At 38.9% G+C, this 16,289-nt stretch overlaps 1 protein-coding gene across 7 annotated transcripts in view; it reads right to left on the bottom strand.

Moving 5' to 3' along the window:
• The window catches only part of DACH1 (dachshund family transcription factor 1), a 475,022-nt gene that overhangs the window by 277,433 nt on the left and 181,300 nt on the right, over positions 1–16,289 (bottom strand). For all 7 annotated transcript variants that reach the window (XM_054013430.1, XM_054013459.1, XM_054013449.1 and 4 more), the window contains exon 2: positions 439–554. In XM_054013430.1, the coding sequence (XP_053869405.1) occupies positions 439–554 (116 nt within the window). The remainder of the gene's footprint in view (positions 1–438; positions 555–16,289) is intronic.

The following is a 16,289-nucleotide window of genomic DNA, read 5'->3' as shown; positions in this document are numbered from 1 at the left end:
GCAGGCACATTACTGATGATACCAACTATTGTACAAATGGTCAGATAAAGAGGCAAAAAAGAGCAGTCACAAAGATCACTGAGCTATTCAAAACACAAGGACTGAGGGAATCATTGTTTGCCAAGTGGAGGATGAAAACAATAAGGTAAGAAATGCTATGCTTCAAAGGACTATTTTTTTAATAAAAAAAGAGAAAACACTATAAAGGGCCACTGTCTACTCAAGTGTTTGTATTGTAAAAAGTTGTCTGCTAATCTTTCTAGTAGACAATACATTGACATGACAATAAGATACTCCATATTGCAGCATAAGTTATGTGATATTACGGTGTTGGTTTTGTATATTTTTCCTTTTTTATTGTTTGTGATTATTAAACAAATGGACATAAATCAACCAGCCATAAGATTTCAAGTGCTAATGCATTACTAACAGTCCTACCTGTTGGTGGGATGATTCCAGGAGACATTAGACCTGGGACAGAGTGTGGCATGATATGAGAATTCTCTGGGGAGGTGACACTTTGAGTCCTCTTAGGAGGCCTTCCAGGTCTAGAACTGAAACAAACAAACAAATTTTTTTTTACAATTAAGCTGTTGTCTTACACATCATTTCAAAGTTGTTTCAAGTGGTAACATGGACTGTAAATAAATTTGTTTCAAGGACGGTTGCTTTTGCAGTTAGATGTAATAGACTTCCATCACTAATTAGATTACATGCTGAATTCATTTTCCTCATTGAAGATCAGCCGCTCTTGATGCATAATTCATAGCCTGCACCTCGTTACCTGCTTCTTCATATTAATATCTATACACAGTTTGAATTGCCTCGTTTGCATATGCTAAAGTTCTGCATGCAGCCTTCAGCACGAAAATTATGCACTAACTTGTAATAATTATTACAGTCAGCTTGCTATTGATTTATGAGACTTTTAAAAACCAAATATGTGTAGTACTTGTAATGAATGATATTTTAAGGTTCTTCAGGAAATTAAAAGGCAATGGCTGCCTAAGGAAATGTTCTGCTTGTTTGATTTAATACTACAGTTAGCTGGGAGGTGGAATGAAAGAGTGATTCAGACCTATAGCACATTTTTCGATGATATGTTTTATTACTTCGCACTGCTAGCCTGATATCTAGATGATAAATGACAATACATATCTAATGTGTGAAAAGGTCTTGCAATTTCTTTATTTTTTGTCATTTAAAAGATAAGTCAAGTTATCATTTAACCCTTATTCTATTTAAAGTGAAAATCACACTAAGTCACCTTACTTTAAATGTACTACATCAGAAAGGGCTCAGAATTATTTGTAGGACACTGTTGAGCAACTGTCATCATAGCAGCATTCATATGCCCAGTGTGAATAAATAAAGGGTTTCAGGTTTATGCATTCCTTGTCCTTTGCTCACATAAACGACTTTCCACCTCCAGGGCTGTGTAAGTAGCCTACAAATTGGACATGGACTACAATGAAAATATTTACTACCTACCCACATATGAATATATATGCAACACCTGCCTCACCAAAGTGCTCATATTCCCATGTATAGACCAAACCATTATGTTCTTGTATGTTCCTGTAGCTACCTACTTGGGGGTTATTTAGGGATGCCTTCACAGAGCCAGGTAATCTATTTTTTTTTTTACATTGCAGTCTTATTATAGACTATGCCCAATATAAGGGTGTCTCATTTATTTCTGAATGGGGTAGGAGGAGGGAGAATGTTGAGCTGCTCAGCCCCTGCAGTCCTAGTATAGGCCAAAATCCCATTGACTGTATGGGGATTTTTATCTATGCTGGGACTGCAGCAGGAAGCAGATAATAAAACACCCACTTTTCCTGTGACCAGGGGGGGAGGGATAGCTCAGTGGTTTGAGCATTGGCCTACTAAACCCAGGGTTGTGAGTTCAATCCTTGAGGGGGCCATTTAGGGAACTGGGATAAAAATCTGTCTGGGGATTAGTCCTGCTTTGAGCAGGGGGTTGGACTAGATGATCTCCTAAGGTCCCTTCCAACCCTGATATTCTATGACCATCAGATCATCCATGGGATGAGGAAACACCCTTTTTTTTTTTTTTTTAACTTCTACAACCAATTTCTAATAAACTAATGGCAATCAAAGTGCAGGACATTTCCTTGGAGTTTAATGACTCAGGGCCTTGGGTCATTAACCTTAACTGGTCATTAATTCCTAAGTTACTGTCCTGAATTGAGATCATTATTAATATTATAAACCCGGGATTTTTTTTCTTTCTTTAACAGATAAACAAGAATCCTTATTTCCTACTCTAACTGAAAAAGATCCAAATGAGAACCAGATTGTTTTACAGTGATATCACACTGAGACATCACATCAGCAAATCAAAAATCCTCACTTTCTTTGGAATGTTCTATATGAGTGATAATAAAATAAACATACCATGAAAACACCTGAAACTGATAAAAATCACACACAAAAACCATCTGACTTCAATGGAGTGTGTCTAAAAGATTCACCACAAAAAGAGCTCACGGTGTTAGCAAACTTTAATGACTCAATTTATATATCAGTGGCAGCACTCTCCTCTCAACTCCTAGTGGCGAGCCTGGGTACTGCCAGAGTCTGACATCAACCAGACCATAATAGAACATATTATGTATGGAGTGTTAACTGAGGTCTTCAGGCTCATTAAAATGTAAGGGATCACAACTGCAAAGACTCATTTTCAGGAGGTAGTGCTTACTGACAAAAGTAGCCCCAGTGAAGTCAGCAGGCTTGATTGTGCCACAGGCTGTGAGGCCTATGCAAGTGACTCCGGGGAAGTAAGAGCCTTATAACTTCATGTGAGCTACCCAGACCTTTGGAATGGGCACACAGGGGAAGCAGTGCTGTGCTCTTATGATTCCTTCCATATGCAGCACTTGAACATGCTGCGCCATACAGAGGGGGTTGCCGCAAAGTCACAAACTAGCCCAACAGGGCAATGTTCTAGATAAGTGTTTGCATAATGAAGACCTAAGTTTCCAATTCAAAACCCAAAGGATGATGTTATTTAAATGCCAGTTTGGTGGGCTAGTTCTCTTTTTTTTTTTTTTTCCCGATAATATTTTTTTTTAAATGTAGAAACAACCATCTTGCACTTTTTTATCTATTTAAGAAACAGTTGCTAATTATGAAAATTCAGGTAAATAAATTTCAGACTTCTAAAATAATAAGTCTGGAAGACCTAATTTAGAGTCGCTGCAGACTGTCTACTACCCAATTAAAATGAGCACACCACTGATTGGATAAAGCAAGCATACACTGATTTCCCCAAATGACTGATTATGTAATAACAATTGTTTTAAGTTATTATTTATATTACACACTAGTTTCACTAACAAATTTCTAAACTACAATAATTCTGTTTTATATTTGCCACCAAGGTAATTAATCCTTTATATTATGTGAATATATAATATGCATATAATGGCAAAATCTTGACTGTCTCTGTTTTTAAAGGAGCTATAGCAGTGGCTCTCAAACTTTTTTACTGATGACCCCTTTCACATAGCAAGCCTCTGAGTGTGACCCCCCTTATAAATTAAAAACACTTTTTTATATATTTAACACCATTATAAATGCTGGAGGCAAAGCGGGGTTTGGGGTGGAGGTTGACAGCTCATGACCCCCCATGTAATAACCTCACGACCCCCTGAGGGGTCCCAACCCTCAGTTTGAGAACCCTTAAGCGATAGGAATGCTTTCTGAGCTTCATTCCTACAGTTCAGCAAAAGTAAAATGTCACAATAACTTTTTTTAAAAGTTTTTGTACCTAGCCAAAAACCTTGCATACTACTTTGTAGTCCATGATGAATTTTCTCTAGTTCTATTATAAAATCTTAAAAATAACTATGGCCAGACTCAAGAATGTAAGCTGCTCTCTCCTGCAGAGCTAACCAAGATTAACTCCTCTCAGGGCCAGATGTCTGTATACAGGGCCATATTTCCACTTACTAATTGGTATAACCGTCCCTGCCAGTGGGGCTCGGTCCACAAATAGATTGTCCTCCTTTAATCCATTCTTTTCCCCAAACTGAGAATAGCTCATGTTGCAGTGAAGTAACCATGAAGCAGGTAATTTTCAATTATGAAAAGGAGAAAAAGTACAGGGGAAGAAATCATACTTGGGAGGTGACAAACAAATGCTTGAGGAGAGTATGCACCCACTGCTCAGTCTGCCTCCTCTCAAACTGGAAAAGTAACAAGGTAAAAATAGAGAATAATATTTTTTTTTATTCTTTAAAGTTTCACAGAGGACATTTCAGAACTTCCTGTCACATCCTTAGCTGGTTTATATCACTGTAGCACCATCAATTTCAATGCAGCTTGGCCAGTCTTGGCCTATGCAGCTGAGAATCTTGCCCTATGCGCTGAGAGGAGGTATAGACTTTAAATGAATCATGTTTAGCAGAAGTGCATCTCCAGACACTCCTTGTTCAGCCAGACCTTCATGTATAGATGCACTACAATCAAAGGAAAGAATCTGGTCCCTTTTCAAGGGGACAACAGAAGAAATTATCTCCTTTTGCATTCAATAAGCCCTTTTGTGCCACATTTATAGTACACCTTTCAAGCCTTTAGAGCTCAACTGCTCTTTCTTTCTCTTCACAGTATCCCAGTGTCACTTATTAACAGCAGCAGTAATGGATTAACCACTTTTGCTACTCTCATCCATGCTCTGGAATGCAGCAGTGTCATTTTAAGTGCTAACATTCTCAGTGAGGAGACGCCAGGTATGCAAAACAACAGGGGATCACAACTACACCCTGTGCTTGTTGTATTAGGCAGCACTGTAATGGTTAAAAATCTGGTATCGTAGAAAGATATCTTGCTAGGGGGGTTAGAGGAGACGGGATAGGGCAAAGGAATGATACTGGCATATGGAGTCTTTTACCTCAAGGCAATTGGTTGAATCCAGTATAGCTAATCAGTTATCAAAAGTTATTACTGTCTATTGACTAGCTGGTGTTCTATGTGAAATGAGTTTAGATGTCTCTGCCCAGCTCTCAAAGAATAAGTAACTGCATTACAAAAAGCACGACCAACGTTGGTACTAACAGAAAATCTTCCTGGTCTCAGCAGAGATCAATAACTGAATAGCACTGAGTATCTCCCACCATTAGAAGCAGTCCTTCCTTCCTGGGATACCTTGCACTGCTGCTGCCAGTGCTGTACCTGCACCTCTCGTGAACACTATAATGATGCATCAACTTGCAAATGAAAAACTAAAACAAAGCAAAATGCCAACGGATGACCAAACCACCATGTAACTTCATTCCTCAGTTTTGAAAAAGCCTGATTTATAAGGTCTCCATTCTTCAGAATATTTCAAATGTATTGCGCTACAGTATTCAAGGAAAAAGGCAACACGTTTTGATATTCATTTATGCCAGTTCCAGTTTTCCACTTAAACATGTACCCTCAACTTTAGTTAACTGAAAGCATGTCCAAGAACAGAGAAGCAAGAATGTAATCCTGAGATTAGATAAATTTCTATTTTAGCAGTTAGTAAAACAAAGATTACTCTGTGTTCTATTTACTTACAGCAGTAGTATAAAACAATAAAACTCTCGGGGCAATTACTTTAAATTTATTTTTCTTCCCACAGTTATGCAGAAAACCTTCTCACGCAATAATTAGTGTTGAACTTCTCATGATGTATTAGAAAGATTTATTGAGACAGCAAACAATGCTGATAAAAAAATAAAGTACAGAGGTGCATTTTAAAATCTTCACAAGGGAAAAAGAAACAAACCAATGATCTCTGAAAGGGAGAGACTGTGCCATAAAAGTAGTTCCAGAAAGTGAAAGGACAATAGTATTCTACAGACTTAAGAATATACTTCTTCTATTTTTAAAACTGAATTACTGAGAAATGAATCTTTGGCCCAGTGTGCAGTACCAGTTTATTAATGCTAAAAATAATTAGACAGAATGGAACAGGATACTTCGCACGCTATATCCTATCCAAAGGACACTCATTGCACTAATAAATCAGCTGTTTGGTTCTAGACACATTAAATTTCTTTGGTGGGCATAGAAAACCACATTAGGCTGTTTCCCTTGCTGCAAACCCCCATGCAAATATCATGGTTTCCCCTAAACCTACCACATATCATACCAAACTTGTTCTTGGAAATATCCTAGGCAGAATATTATTATTTGTATTACTGTAACACCTAAAGGCCCCAGTTCAAGTCGGGTGACCTACTACAAACACACAGTAAGAAGCAGTCCTTGCTATCTAAATACACAAGTCAAAGGGTGAGAGAGGAAACAGAAGCACAAATGTTAAGTGGTCACTCAGCAGCTCAGTGAGAGTTGGGACTAGAACTCATATCTTGTGACTCCCAGTCCTACGCATTAGACCAGACTGCCTCTCAAACACAGTGGCCACCATTAAAAAGTCAACATTTTTCCAAACAGTTACCACACAAATAGTACATATATGTCCAAAACATGACAGGAAATAACTGCAGTATCTCATAGACTGCAGTGTGTCACCATTAACAAATGTTGTTTTCTTTATGGCAAACAGAGTGACTGGATGTATTCAGTAACAAGCATGGCTGCTAGTTGGCTGAGACAATTAGGGTGGGATTGGTGGAAGCCATGATGTTTATAATTTTGCCTCTTACATGTAGCTGTGATGTTAAAGGTACAGGATTTGAGGGAGATTATTCAAACATTATGGTTTTCCTAACAGATTAACACAGATGACAACTAACATGCAAGCCACCCTGTTTTTAATCTATATCATAAATGATAGGAACAAACAGTTAATTGTTTGGTCGTAAGATTGTGATGTCACAGCTGACTTGGCTAGCAGCTCACTACTCCATCTTCATTCCATTGGTTGAAATGCTACAACAGTTGTCTAAAAATACTGATTCGTATTTCATGTGGAATGTTTGATGTTGCAGTTGTGAGATATAAAACCCTTGTTACATCAAAGCCATACAATTTATAGAAGGAAATACATCTGATTAAGTGGTAGACTAAAAGTAATATGAAATAAAACTCATTTACATTCTAACCATATTTCACTGAAGATTTACTTTTTCATTTAAAATAAAATAATGAACTCTGATTCAGAAAGAGTTGTCAAAGTAATAGGAGGAGAATGCAGCAGTGAAGAAAAGCACAAATATTGGAGATTATGAAGGGAAGTTATTTAAGAAGATTGTAAATAAAATCAACAATTTGTAAAACATACATATTCACCATCTTTCGTTTGGTGTTTTGCAATGCTTTACCAAATATATTCTGTAGCTTCTCTACCATTAGTAATAATACAACAAAAGAATTCAATATCCATCATACGCCATTTCTAAAATTATGAAGAAGTTGGTAAAAGCAGGATCCTAAAGTATGTGTGTCCCACAAATGTATTCAATCAAGTACTGCAAGAAACTTCCAATTTTAAATAACTAAAAAATGTTCCCCTTTTAGCAGTATTATGCACCTGCATAAGAATCCAAACAATTTCACAATCAAAGATTATGTGAATTTTAAATTTTAATTAAAAAAATATTTCTAGCTCTCATGGCGGAGATGAAAACCTTCCAAATGTGAACCAAATGTGACACCGTTCTATCTGCTAGAGTCTGCAGATAGCCTGAAACAATGACTCAAATATATGAACTCCCTCAGCTACCATTAATCCCACAAGAGTGGCATTTCTAAATCTCAGTGAACATACAGTAATGTAAACATTAGCTACTTCATTGCTGATCATTTAGCAGATGAAATGAAGAAGGTGTGATAGATATGGCAATTTCCTCCAACATCCTTATTGTATTAAGTTTATGTGTTACTGTGGGCCAGGATTGTATGTAATCTCTCTAGAGGGAGATGTAACAGATATTGCAACCCCATGCAGTATCTTAGGTGTTCATTGTTTTAATGAACACCTAATGGCTGATGTATGTTTGTGTTCTACTCAGTGAGGGAGGGCTACCACAGCTCCTCTTGGAACTTAAAAGAGTGGGTGGGGATTAATGCAAATCAGCCAGGTTGTAACCCCCACCTTGAGAGGTACCACCTGCTTGGGAGTTCAAACTGGTTTCTCCAGAGGCCAGCCAAACACAAAAAGGACTTTGGAATAAATAGCTTGACTTAAAACTGAGTCAGGGCCTTCTTACTGATCCAGCAAACAGACAGGACCTTCAGACCCAGGGACCCCAATCCTTGAGGAAGGATTGGAAGGACAAACATCTACCAGATTCTGAGGTTGGAATGACCTCTGGTAAGCTTTTTAGCATGTGTGCAGGTTCTTTTTTCTGTAATGTTTTCACCTTAAGAATAAACGTGATTGCTTAGAATGAACTGTGTGGTAACTTGTAACTGTTGGCAATTACTCTGTTTCTGGCATCTAGAGATCAAGCAGTGCTTAATTTGTGCCAGGGTTTACTAGGGCTAAACCCCAGCACCTCTAGACTTGGCAGTTCATAGCCCCAGCACATCTGGGCTTGCTGCATCAGTTATGAATAGAAAAATATTGTGTGGGTGCCAACACTTAATTGCTTGAGCCCCGGCACCTCTTTTATTACAAATAAACACTAAGAACAAGCAAAGAACAGCTGTTGGTCTGTCTAGGCAATCTGGCTTGCTGGGAATATCACAGTGTAAATCTAGGAGCTGCACAGCCTTAACACCATGGTCAGGAGGCAGGGAGACACGGATCTCTTCCCAAAAGAGGTAATGCCTGAGGAGTTTAGAGTGATTGTCCTTGACAGATCACAAGGGTGGAATATAGGTGCTGTGACAGAAGAGGGTGGCAGAAATGAAGCCATGCAAAAGTGGAAATTGGGAGCTTCTGCAATGAAGAACTGAGAAGACACAAAATTAGGGAAAAGGAACAAAAACAAAGGAGGATGGGAAAGGGAGATTAACAAAGGGTTAAAATAGCTATGCTCCTAATGGTGAGCATATTTTCTCATTGAGCAATACTAAACATGACCATAAGATATTAAAATAGTAAACAATCAGATTAACTAAAAGTTAAGTTAGTACATAACAACCATATTCTACCCTTCATCTTTGTTCTTACCTCCCATTGACATCAGTGGAGGTTCCACCATAGATGAGGGCAATATATGTGTGATACCTTAGTATAAGAGTTTCAGCATAAATCCAGATATTGACAGTATCTGAACTTGAAAACTTCAGAACAGATAGTTAAATACTAATTATTAGTATCCCCCTCATTACAACTTTCTTCAGTTTTATTGAAACAGAAGGAATCATTTCAGTTACGTGATTTTACCAATACAAATGGGGTACAAAGATACCAAAAAAAAAAGGCAAGAACAAAGAGGTAACTCAGACCATTTTACAGAGTGCTACACAATGAAAGTGAATGAATAAAAAGTGTATTAATATATTCAATAATTAATCAGCAACAAATAAGAATATGTTTATGTTCAATGTCTGTCTCAAAGTATTGCATTTTGCCTGTTGTGTCACCTGACAAGGAGTGACATGAACCTCCGAAGTACAGTTCTTCACAATAGCATGACCATGTTATACAAATCTGAAAAATATATTTGTTTTGTGAAGCATTGATTTCATTGATAGTCTCATATGAATCTTTCTGCTTAAAGACTTGATTTCATTAAATCATTTAACCTTTAAAATCTATGCTTAAAATAAAAGAATTTATTCTTGCTTCTGCCAGAGAATGTGGCTAATGTTCATGGATTTTTGTTTGTTTGTTTTTTTTTGTTTGTTTGTTTTGTTTTTTGTTTGCCATCTGCATTTTTTAAACCATCTGCATTGAACTTTGCATATATCTTCAAACATTCCCTAGTTTGTGAACACAAATCAGATAATTGCGTGTGCAAATAGCCCATAAGATTCATGAAAGAGAACTAAGCCATTTGCCGGCACAATTATGCATTTTGTACAAGCACACACAATTAAAGTGCATATTTTATAGGGAATTTTTGTTTGAAAATCCATTTTTATCAGTGTATCTGCAAAAATTATCAGATCTCAGCACTCAGTTTTGAGACCCTCTTAAAACACACCCTCTCCCCCCCACCCCACACACACACAGAAGAATTTGTTGATAACCTCCACTGTGGATCTCAAACTTATTATTCATTATCTACTATATTCAAATAAAGTTACATGGCAAATACATTTCACTTCATATTTGCATGGTAACCAAATTACTACCATAATAGGCATAAGCAAATATTCCTATGATTCAAGGTCGGTGTTTTCTAAGGCCATTCTGGTCTTGCTGCAGGTTTGCTAATAAATATTCCACTCCTATTCACAACAGTTGATAATGAAGCTCCACCATGTAGGTGTTTCCACTGTAGTACTCTAATTCATTCATCATTTAATAGGCCACACTCTTCACATGAAATAAGTAAACTGTCACCTTTTTAATGAAGCTGCCTATATCTTAAACATTCTTTCCTTAAAAAAAAAAGTATACTCAAAAGATTATATTTTGGCTTCTGCCAGAGATTGTGGTTAATGTTCCCTGCCCTTTGGGGTTTTTTTTAATATTATTATTATTAATCTGAAACCCTCACTCATTCACTATATACTACAAAGAGTAGTCTGAGTTGCCCAAATAGAAAATCAACTTTAACGCTATATTTTCTTAAAGTAATTCTATTTATCATAACTGTGAGATTCACAATGGTGACAGACAGTATCAGACTCTCCACTGCTCTGTGCAGATGCAAGTAATTACTGGCACCTCCTGGTTGCAGATGTCCAATGCAGGTACTTGTTCCATAGAGGTCCAGTACCACAAGAAACCAGAACTGTACGAGGACTTAGGAGAAAATATCCCTAAAGAAGCTCGGGAATGGGATTGGGGATTCTAATGTCTGACATAGCACTCCACTCGTCTTAACTCTCATATGGCGGGACAGTGGCATCCCAGAAATGGTGTGGAGTCTTGAGAGGAGCCCTCAACCAGGTGATAATGATTCAGAAAGGAATTATGACCAGCACTGTATAAGTTATTGCTGGATAATTCACGAATTAATTCATAAACCTGTGGCCAAATTAACCCACATTCTTGTCTTTCTTCCCATGTGTCCAGGACAAAAAATACCTATGAATCTTATTCAAGTCATTAGTAGTTTGGAGGTATGTCTACACGGCAATAAAACATCCGCAGCTGGCCTGTGTCAGCTGACTCAGGCTTGCAGGGCTGGGTTGCAGGGCCATAAAATTACAGTGTAGACATTCAGGCTCAAACTGGAGCCAGGGCTCTGGGACTCACAAGATGATAGACCTTGCCCCGAACAGCTTACATGCTAAAACAATCATTTAGAGTCAGGTTGTAATATTCACATTAGGTACTAGCTTAATCCACAAATAACTGCATTGAAGTCAATGGGCTCATTAATGGAGTAGGGTTCTATTCACAGTGGGTAAGGCTATCACAAACTAAAAACAAGCGAGAATGCACATTGTTAGTTTCATCTACTTTGCTTGGACTGTAAACTCTTCAGAGTAGAAACCATCTTTTTGTTGTGTGTCTGTACAATACATAGCACAATGAGGTGCTGATCACTGACTGGGGTTCCTACCAAAATACCTATAATAAGTATTTTTCTTTTGAATTATTTTAAATTATTTTTTGCAGGGAGAAGTAGGGTTTATAGGGCTTATGGAAGAAGTGGGTTTTGGGAAGGGGATTTACAGAGGAGAGGTTAAGGGTATGGCAGAGTGAATGGAGAGATGGATTCCAGATACAGAAGGAAAATGGTTGTAAGGCTGGAGAACAGAGCTGGCAATGGAATTGCCAGAAGTAAGTGAGAGGGATGAAGGTGAGGAAGTTTTCAAGGAAAGTCAGTTTTTGGAGTTGGCCATGCTGAGCTTTAGCTTTCAACGGGACTGCATCCAAGACATGCTGTTGTCAAAGAGGTACATTTCTGAACAGAGTGGAAGTAGTCAAGAAAAAACAGCTAGCTCTTTGAGACATCAGGACAGAAGCAATATATTAAACAGTGCGACTAAATGAGGTTCCCCAGAGATTGAGTGGAGAATTAGATGGTGATAATATTGAGACCAACAGACACCAAGACTGTTGGAAGACTGAAAAATAAGTTACAAATCTCTCTTCAGGTCCTCCATCTTCCCCTCATTGAGAGCATTCATAAACCCACTTCTGCTGCTTCGCATACAAAATATGAGTAATCACACATGGAACAAACAATGATTACGGTGGGAGAGGTTGGAAATAGTTTAAATAGACAGCTAGGCAGACAAAGAGATGGGTTTCACTGCAGTTGCTTCTGATTTACAATTGTGTGAAATGAGAATTAAGACCTTAATCTATATACATTTTAAGACATGCTGGAAGATCAATTTAAAAACGTTTTTGGTTGATGGAGAAAGCCTACGCACATTTAACTGAAAAGAAGGTTAGGGAAAAAGTTACTTCTGAAATAGGATACAGTGTCTATCATTCTAATATACATATAAATAAACTTACAAATAGCTGAATAAATAAACCTTTACATCTAAATTCATAATACATTTACAAGTGTGTAGCATGGCCAAAATCTTCATGCCAGTGACCAGCCTGAATAGGTGAGCTGGATGCTGGGGGAAGGTAAGGGAAGAGGAAGCCAACAGATTGAAGCAACCATCTATGCCCCTTGGATGAAAGGCCAGAAAATCCATGCAGCAAAGGATCTGTCCCACCATCCTCTATTCTGCCTCTCCTTAACTTTTTCCTCTCTATACACAATTTGCATAACCCAGGGAGAATCCCCTTTCATTGCAGATCCACGCTTGTTCTGCTGCAGAGAGCCCTCTGCAGCCACAGAGTTTTCTCCTATATGGGAAATACAGAATTTCAATCAGGTATACCCCAAACATTGAAAAGAATGATAAAACTGTAAGAAAATTGGAATTTAGAAATGGATTCACCTAAAGATAAGGGTAAAAATGTTCACTTTCATTGTACTTACATTATAATATTATCTTGCTACAGAGTTAGCTGTTGTATGAAATATAAAGGCTCAAATTTGTATTAAACTATCTCGCCAAAACTGTTTGGTCAGTGATTGCAGCCATAACATTCCCAAATTTGCTGACATTTGTTAATACAGCCAATGGTCAAATCTGTCCTAAAACTATTCTATAAAAAGTTTTCCCTAGCAGAAATAAATCTGCTGCCAGAGTGTTCTTTCAGGGCACCACTGAGGAGATAACCAGTCATTTGTGTCAAGAGTGGTACAAATAATATGTTTTTGGATAACAGAGCTGATAAATGGTACTCTCTCCAGTAACCTTTTTTTTATTTATATTTCTTTGCACTTCAGATCGTTCCCATTTTGTAAAGATGCACGTAGAAGGATTGAATAGGAAGTTATTAAAAAATGCATCAGGACTCATTTTAAGGAAGGATATAAATCAACTACTGAGAAGTTTGTTTTAATATGTAATTTAAACTTCTTAATCATGGATCTGCTCTGTACTTATTTCGTGACTAGACAATTTACAAATGCTTTAAACCACCACCTCCACCTCCAACACCCATTCTGAGAAAAATATAGATAGTACATTTTTGTTATTCATTCCACATCACTACCACACTATGACAATAAAATTCTGTTATATCCACGTGTGTTTTTAACAAATACTTCACAATCATCAAAACAGCAAAGGAATCTCAAAGCAAAAGAGCACATTCATGCACTGTAATTCTCATGATTTTCCAAGCCTCTTCTGTTTGGGATACTTTTAATTTGTTTTAGCCTAATCTCCACTTTGTATCTTCTCACCTCCAGAAATATGGTGTCGGTAACTGTAGAATTTCATGCAAAAGAATGACTACCCATCTTTCACGGCTAAGAAAAGCACCAAACAGCAGTAGCAAACTTTTCTCAGGAGGGCATGCTGCCATTGGCTGGGACTGTAGTGTGGTGCTTGATTGCACGCCCAATGCCTGGAACTGCTCCATACATGCCAGATATACAGACTGTCCTTTTGCTTTGTTTGTATTGCTCCTAGCACACACCCAGATTTTTTCTGAGATCTTTAAACACTACTGAAATACAAATAATTAATCATAATAATTAGAACAACTTCCTCTTCTCGTGCCCAAAATGCGGAGTTTGCAATGTTGTTGTAGCCATGTTGGTCCCAGGATATTAGAGAGACAATGTGGGTGAGGTTATATCTTTTATTGGACCAACTTCTGTTGGTAGGAGAGACAAGTTTTGAGCTTACTCAGAGCTCTTCTTCAGGTTGGGAAAGATACTCAGAGCATCACAGCTAAATACAAGGCGGAACAGATTGTTAAGCATAAGGAGTTACATATTGCAGGAGACCATTCAAGGTGAAGTGGCCAGTTAACACCTCTGCAAATGTAGGACAAAGGAATTTAGTGGGTAAACTCAAAGTGGTACCAGATCCGGCCATAACAACAGACACCTCCACTACTACAATGATCAACACCCCCACAACACACCTTTCAAGATTCATGAATCCTGCACAGTCCTATCACAACACGTGGTGTACCTCATCCCGTGCACTAAATGCCCCAATAACAACCGTGCGGATGAAATAAGGCAATCACTGTGCTCTCAAGTAAATTCACACAGAAAAATGATAAACAACAAAAACACCCTAGCACCCATGGGCAAACACTTTTCACAAAACGATCCCTCCATATCTGACCTCTGAGTCCTTGTCCTCAAAGGAAACTTACACACCATCTTCAAAAGATGAGCCTAGGACAGTGGTGGGTAACCTGCCATCAAGGTAATCTGCTGGCGGGCTGCCAGACAGTTTGTTTACATTTGCATGGCCACCCACAGCTCCCAGTGACCGCGGTTTGCCGTTCCCGGCCAATGGGAGCTGTGGGAAGTGGTGGTCAGCACGTCCCTGAGGCCCGTGCCACTTCCCACAGCTCCCACTGCCCGGGAACGGCGAACCAGGGCCACTGGGAGCTGTGGGTGGCCACGCAAATGTAAACAAACTGTCTGGCAGCTTCTCACTGGAGTTACAGTGGTGCTGCTGCACCAGTTTTAAATGTAGACCTGCCTTAAGTATCTTTTCCAGACCTGAAAGAGATCTCTATGTAAGCTTAAAACCTTGCCTTTTCACCAACATAAGCTGGTGCAATAAAAGATATTACCTTACCCACCTTATCATTCCAAAATCAGGAGCATGGTAAAGCAAGTGTTAAGGCAGTTTTGCCAACTCATGATTTTACTGTGAGTCTCCTGATAGTTAGTGTTTTTCTTAAAGCCCCAGCTTCCATTTTTTTTAAAAAGTAAGTTTCTAATCCTTATGTTGCAGATAAAAGCTTGAAAATGTGACCTGAGTGTACCTGAGAGTTAAGAAACCAAGAAGTCAAATAAAAAGCATCCTACATATAAAAAAACATTATCTCATTATTTTGGAGGGTCTCACTCACAATCTTTGAACATTTGGATTTGGCAACACTGATTAAGTATGTTCAATACCCTGTGTTGCTGGCCAAACCACAAAGCACATGGGTATATTTTTGGCAATCCTATCCTTTTTCACCCAAAGGTGAAGGTTATCGCACAGCTGACAATGTCCTTTGAGCTAAGTTAAGTAGTGTTTATGCATGGTCATGGCATCAGGGACTGATGGTTCTTTGTGGTAAAGGAGCAGGTTCTCAAACTTACAGTGCCTGGGAGATAAGAGATTCTGTACTTTCTGCAATACAGGCCTCAGAACAAACAGGGGTTGGGACGCAGGGGCTCCCATTGCTGTCAGTGAGAATGGTGGTGATAGTGGTTCTCATAGGTGGTTGCACTTGACTGGCCTAGGTGCTTGACCTTAAATTAGGTGGTGAGCTCTGGCAGACCTCCCAGCACGTTTAACAATATTTGAAGAGGAGGATAAAGGTGGTATTCAGACAGTGTAGATCAGTGCTTCTCAAAATTGGGCTGCCGCTTGTTCAGGGAAAGCCCCTGGCGGGCCAGGCTGGTTTGGTTACCTGCCGTGTCCTCAGGTTTGGCTGATCGCGGCTCCCACTGGCCGTGGTTCACCACTCCAGGCCAATGGGGGCAGCAGAAAGTGGCGGCCAGTATGTCCCTCGGCCCTCACCGCTTCCCGCAGTCCCCATTGGCCTGGGATGGCGAACCGCGACCAGTGGGAGCCGCCATTGGCCGAACTTGCGGACGCGGCAGGTAAACAAACCAGCCCGGACCGCCAGGGGCTTTCCCTACACAAGCGGCAGCCCAACTTTGAGAAGCACTGGTGTAGATAAATCCAGAGTCCTCCTCAGCCCTTTATCACTG

The sequence above is a fragment of the Malaclemys terrapin genome, chromosome 1 (genome assembly GCF_027887155.1).
Source record: "Malaclemys terrapin pileata isolate rMalTer1 chromosome 1, rMalTer1.hap1, whole genome shotgun sequence".
In the NCBI taxonomy this organism is placed as follows: Eukaryota; Metazoa; Chordata; order Testudines; family Emydidae; genus Malaclemys; species Malaclemys terrapin.
Note: the sequence above shows the minus strand (reverse complement) of the source record. Positions and strands in the feature narration are given on the sequence as shown.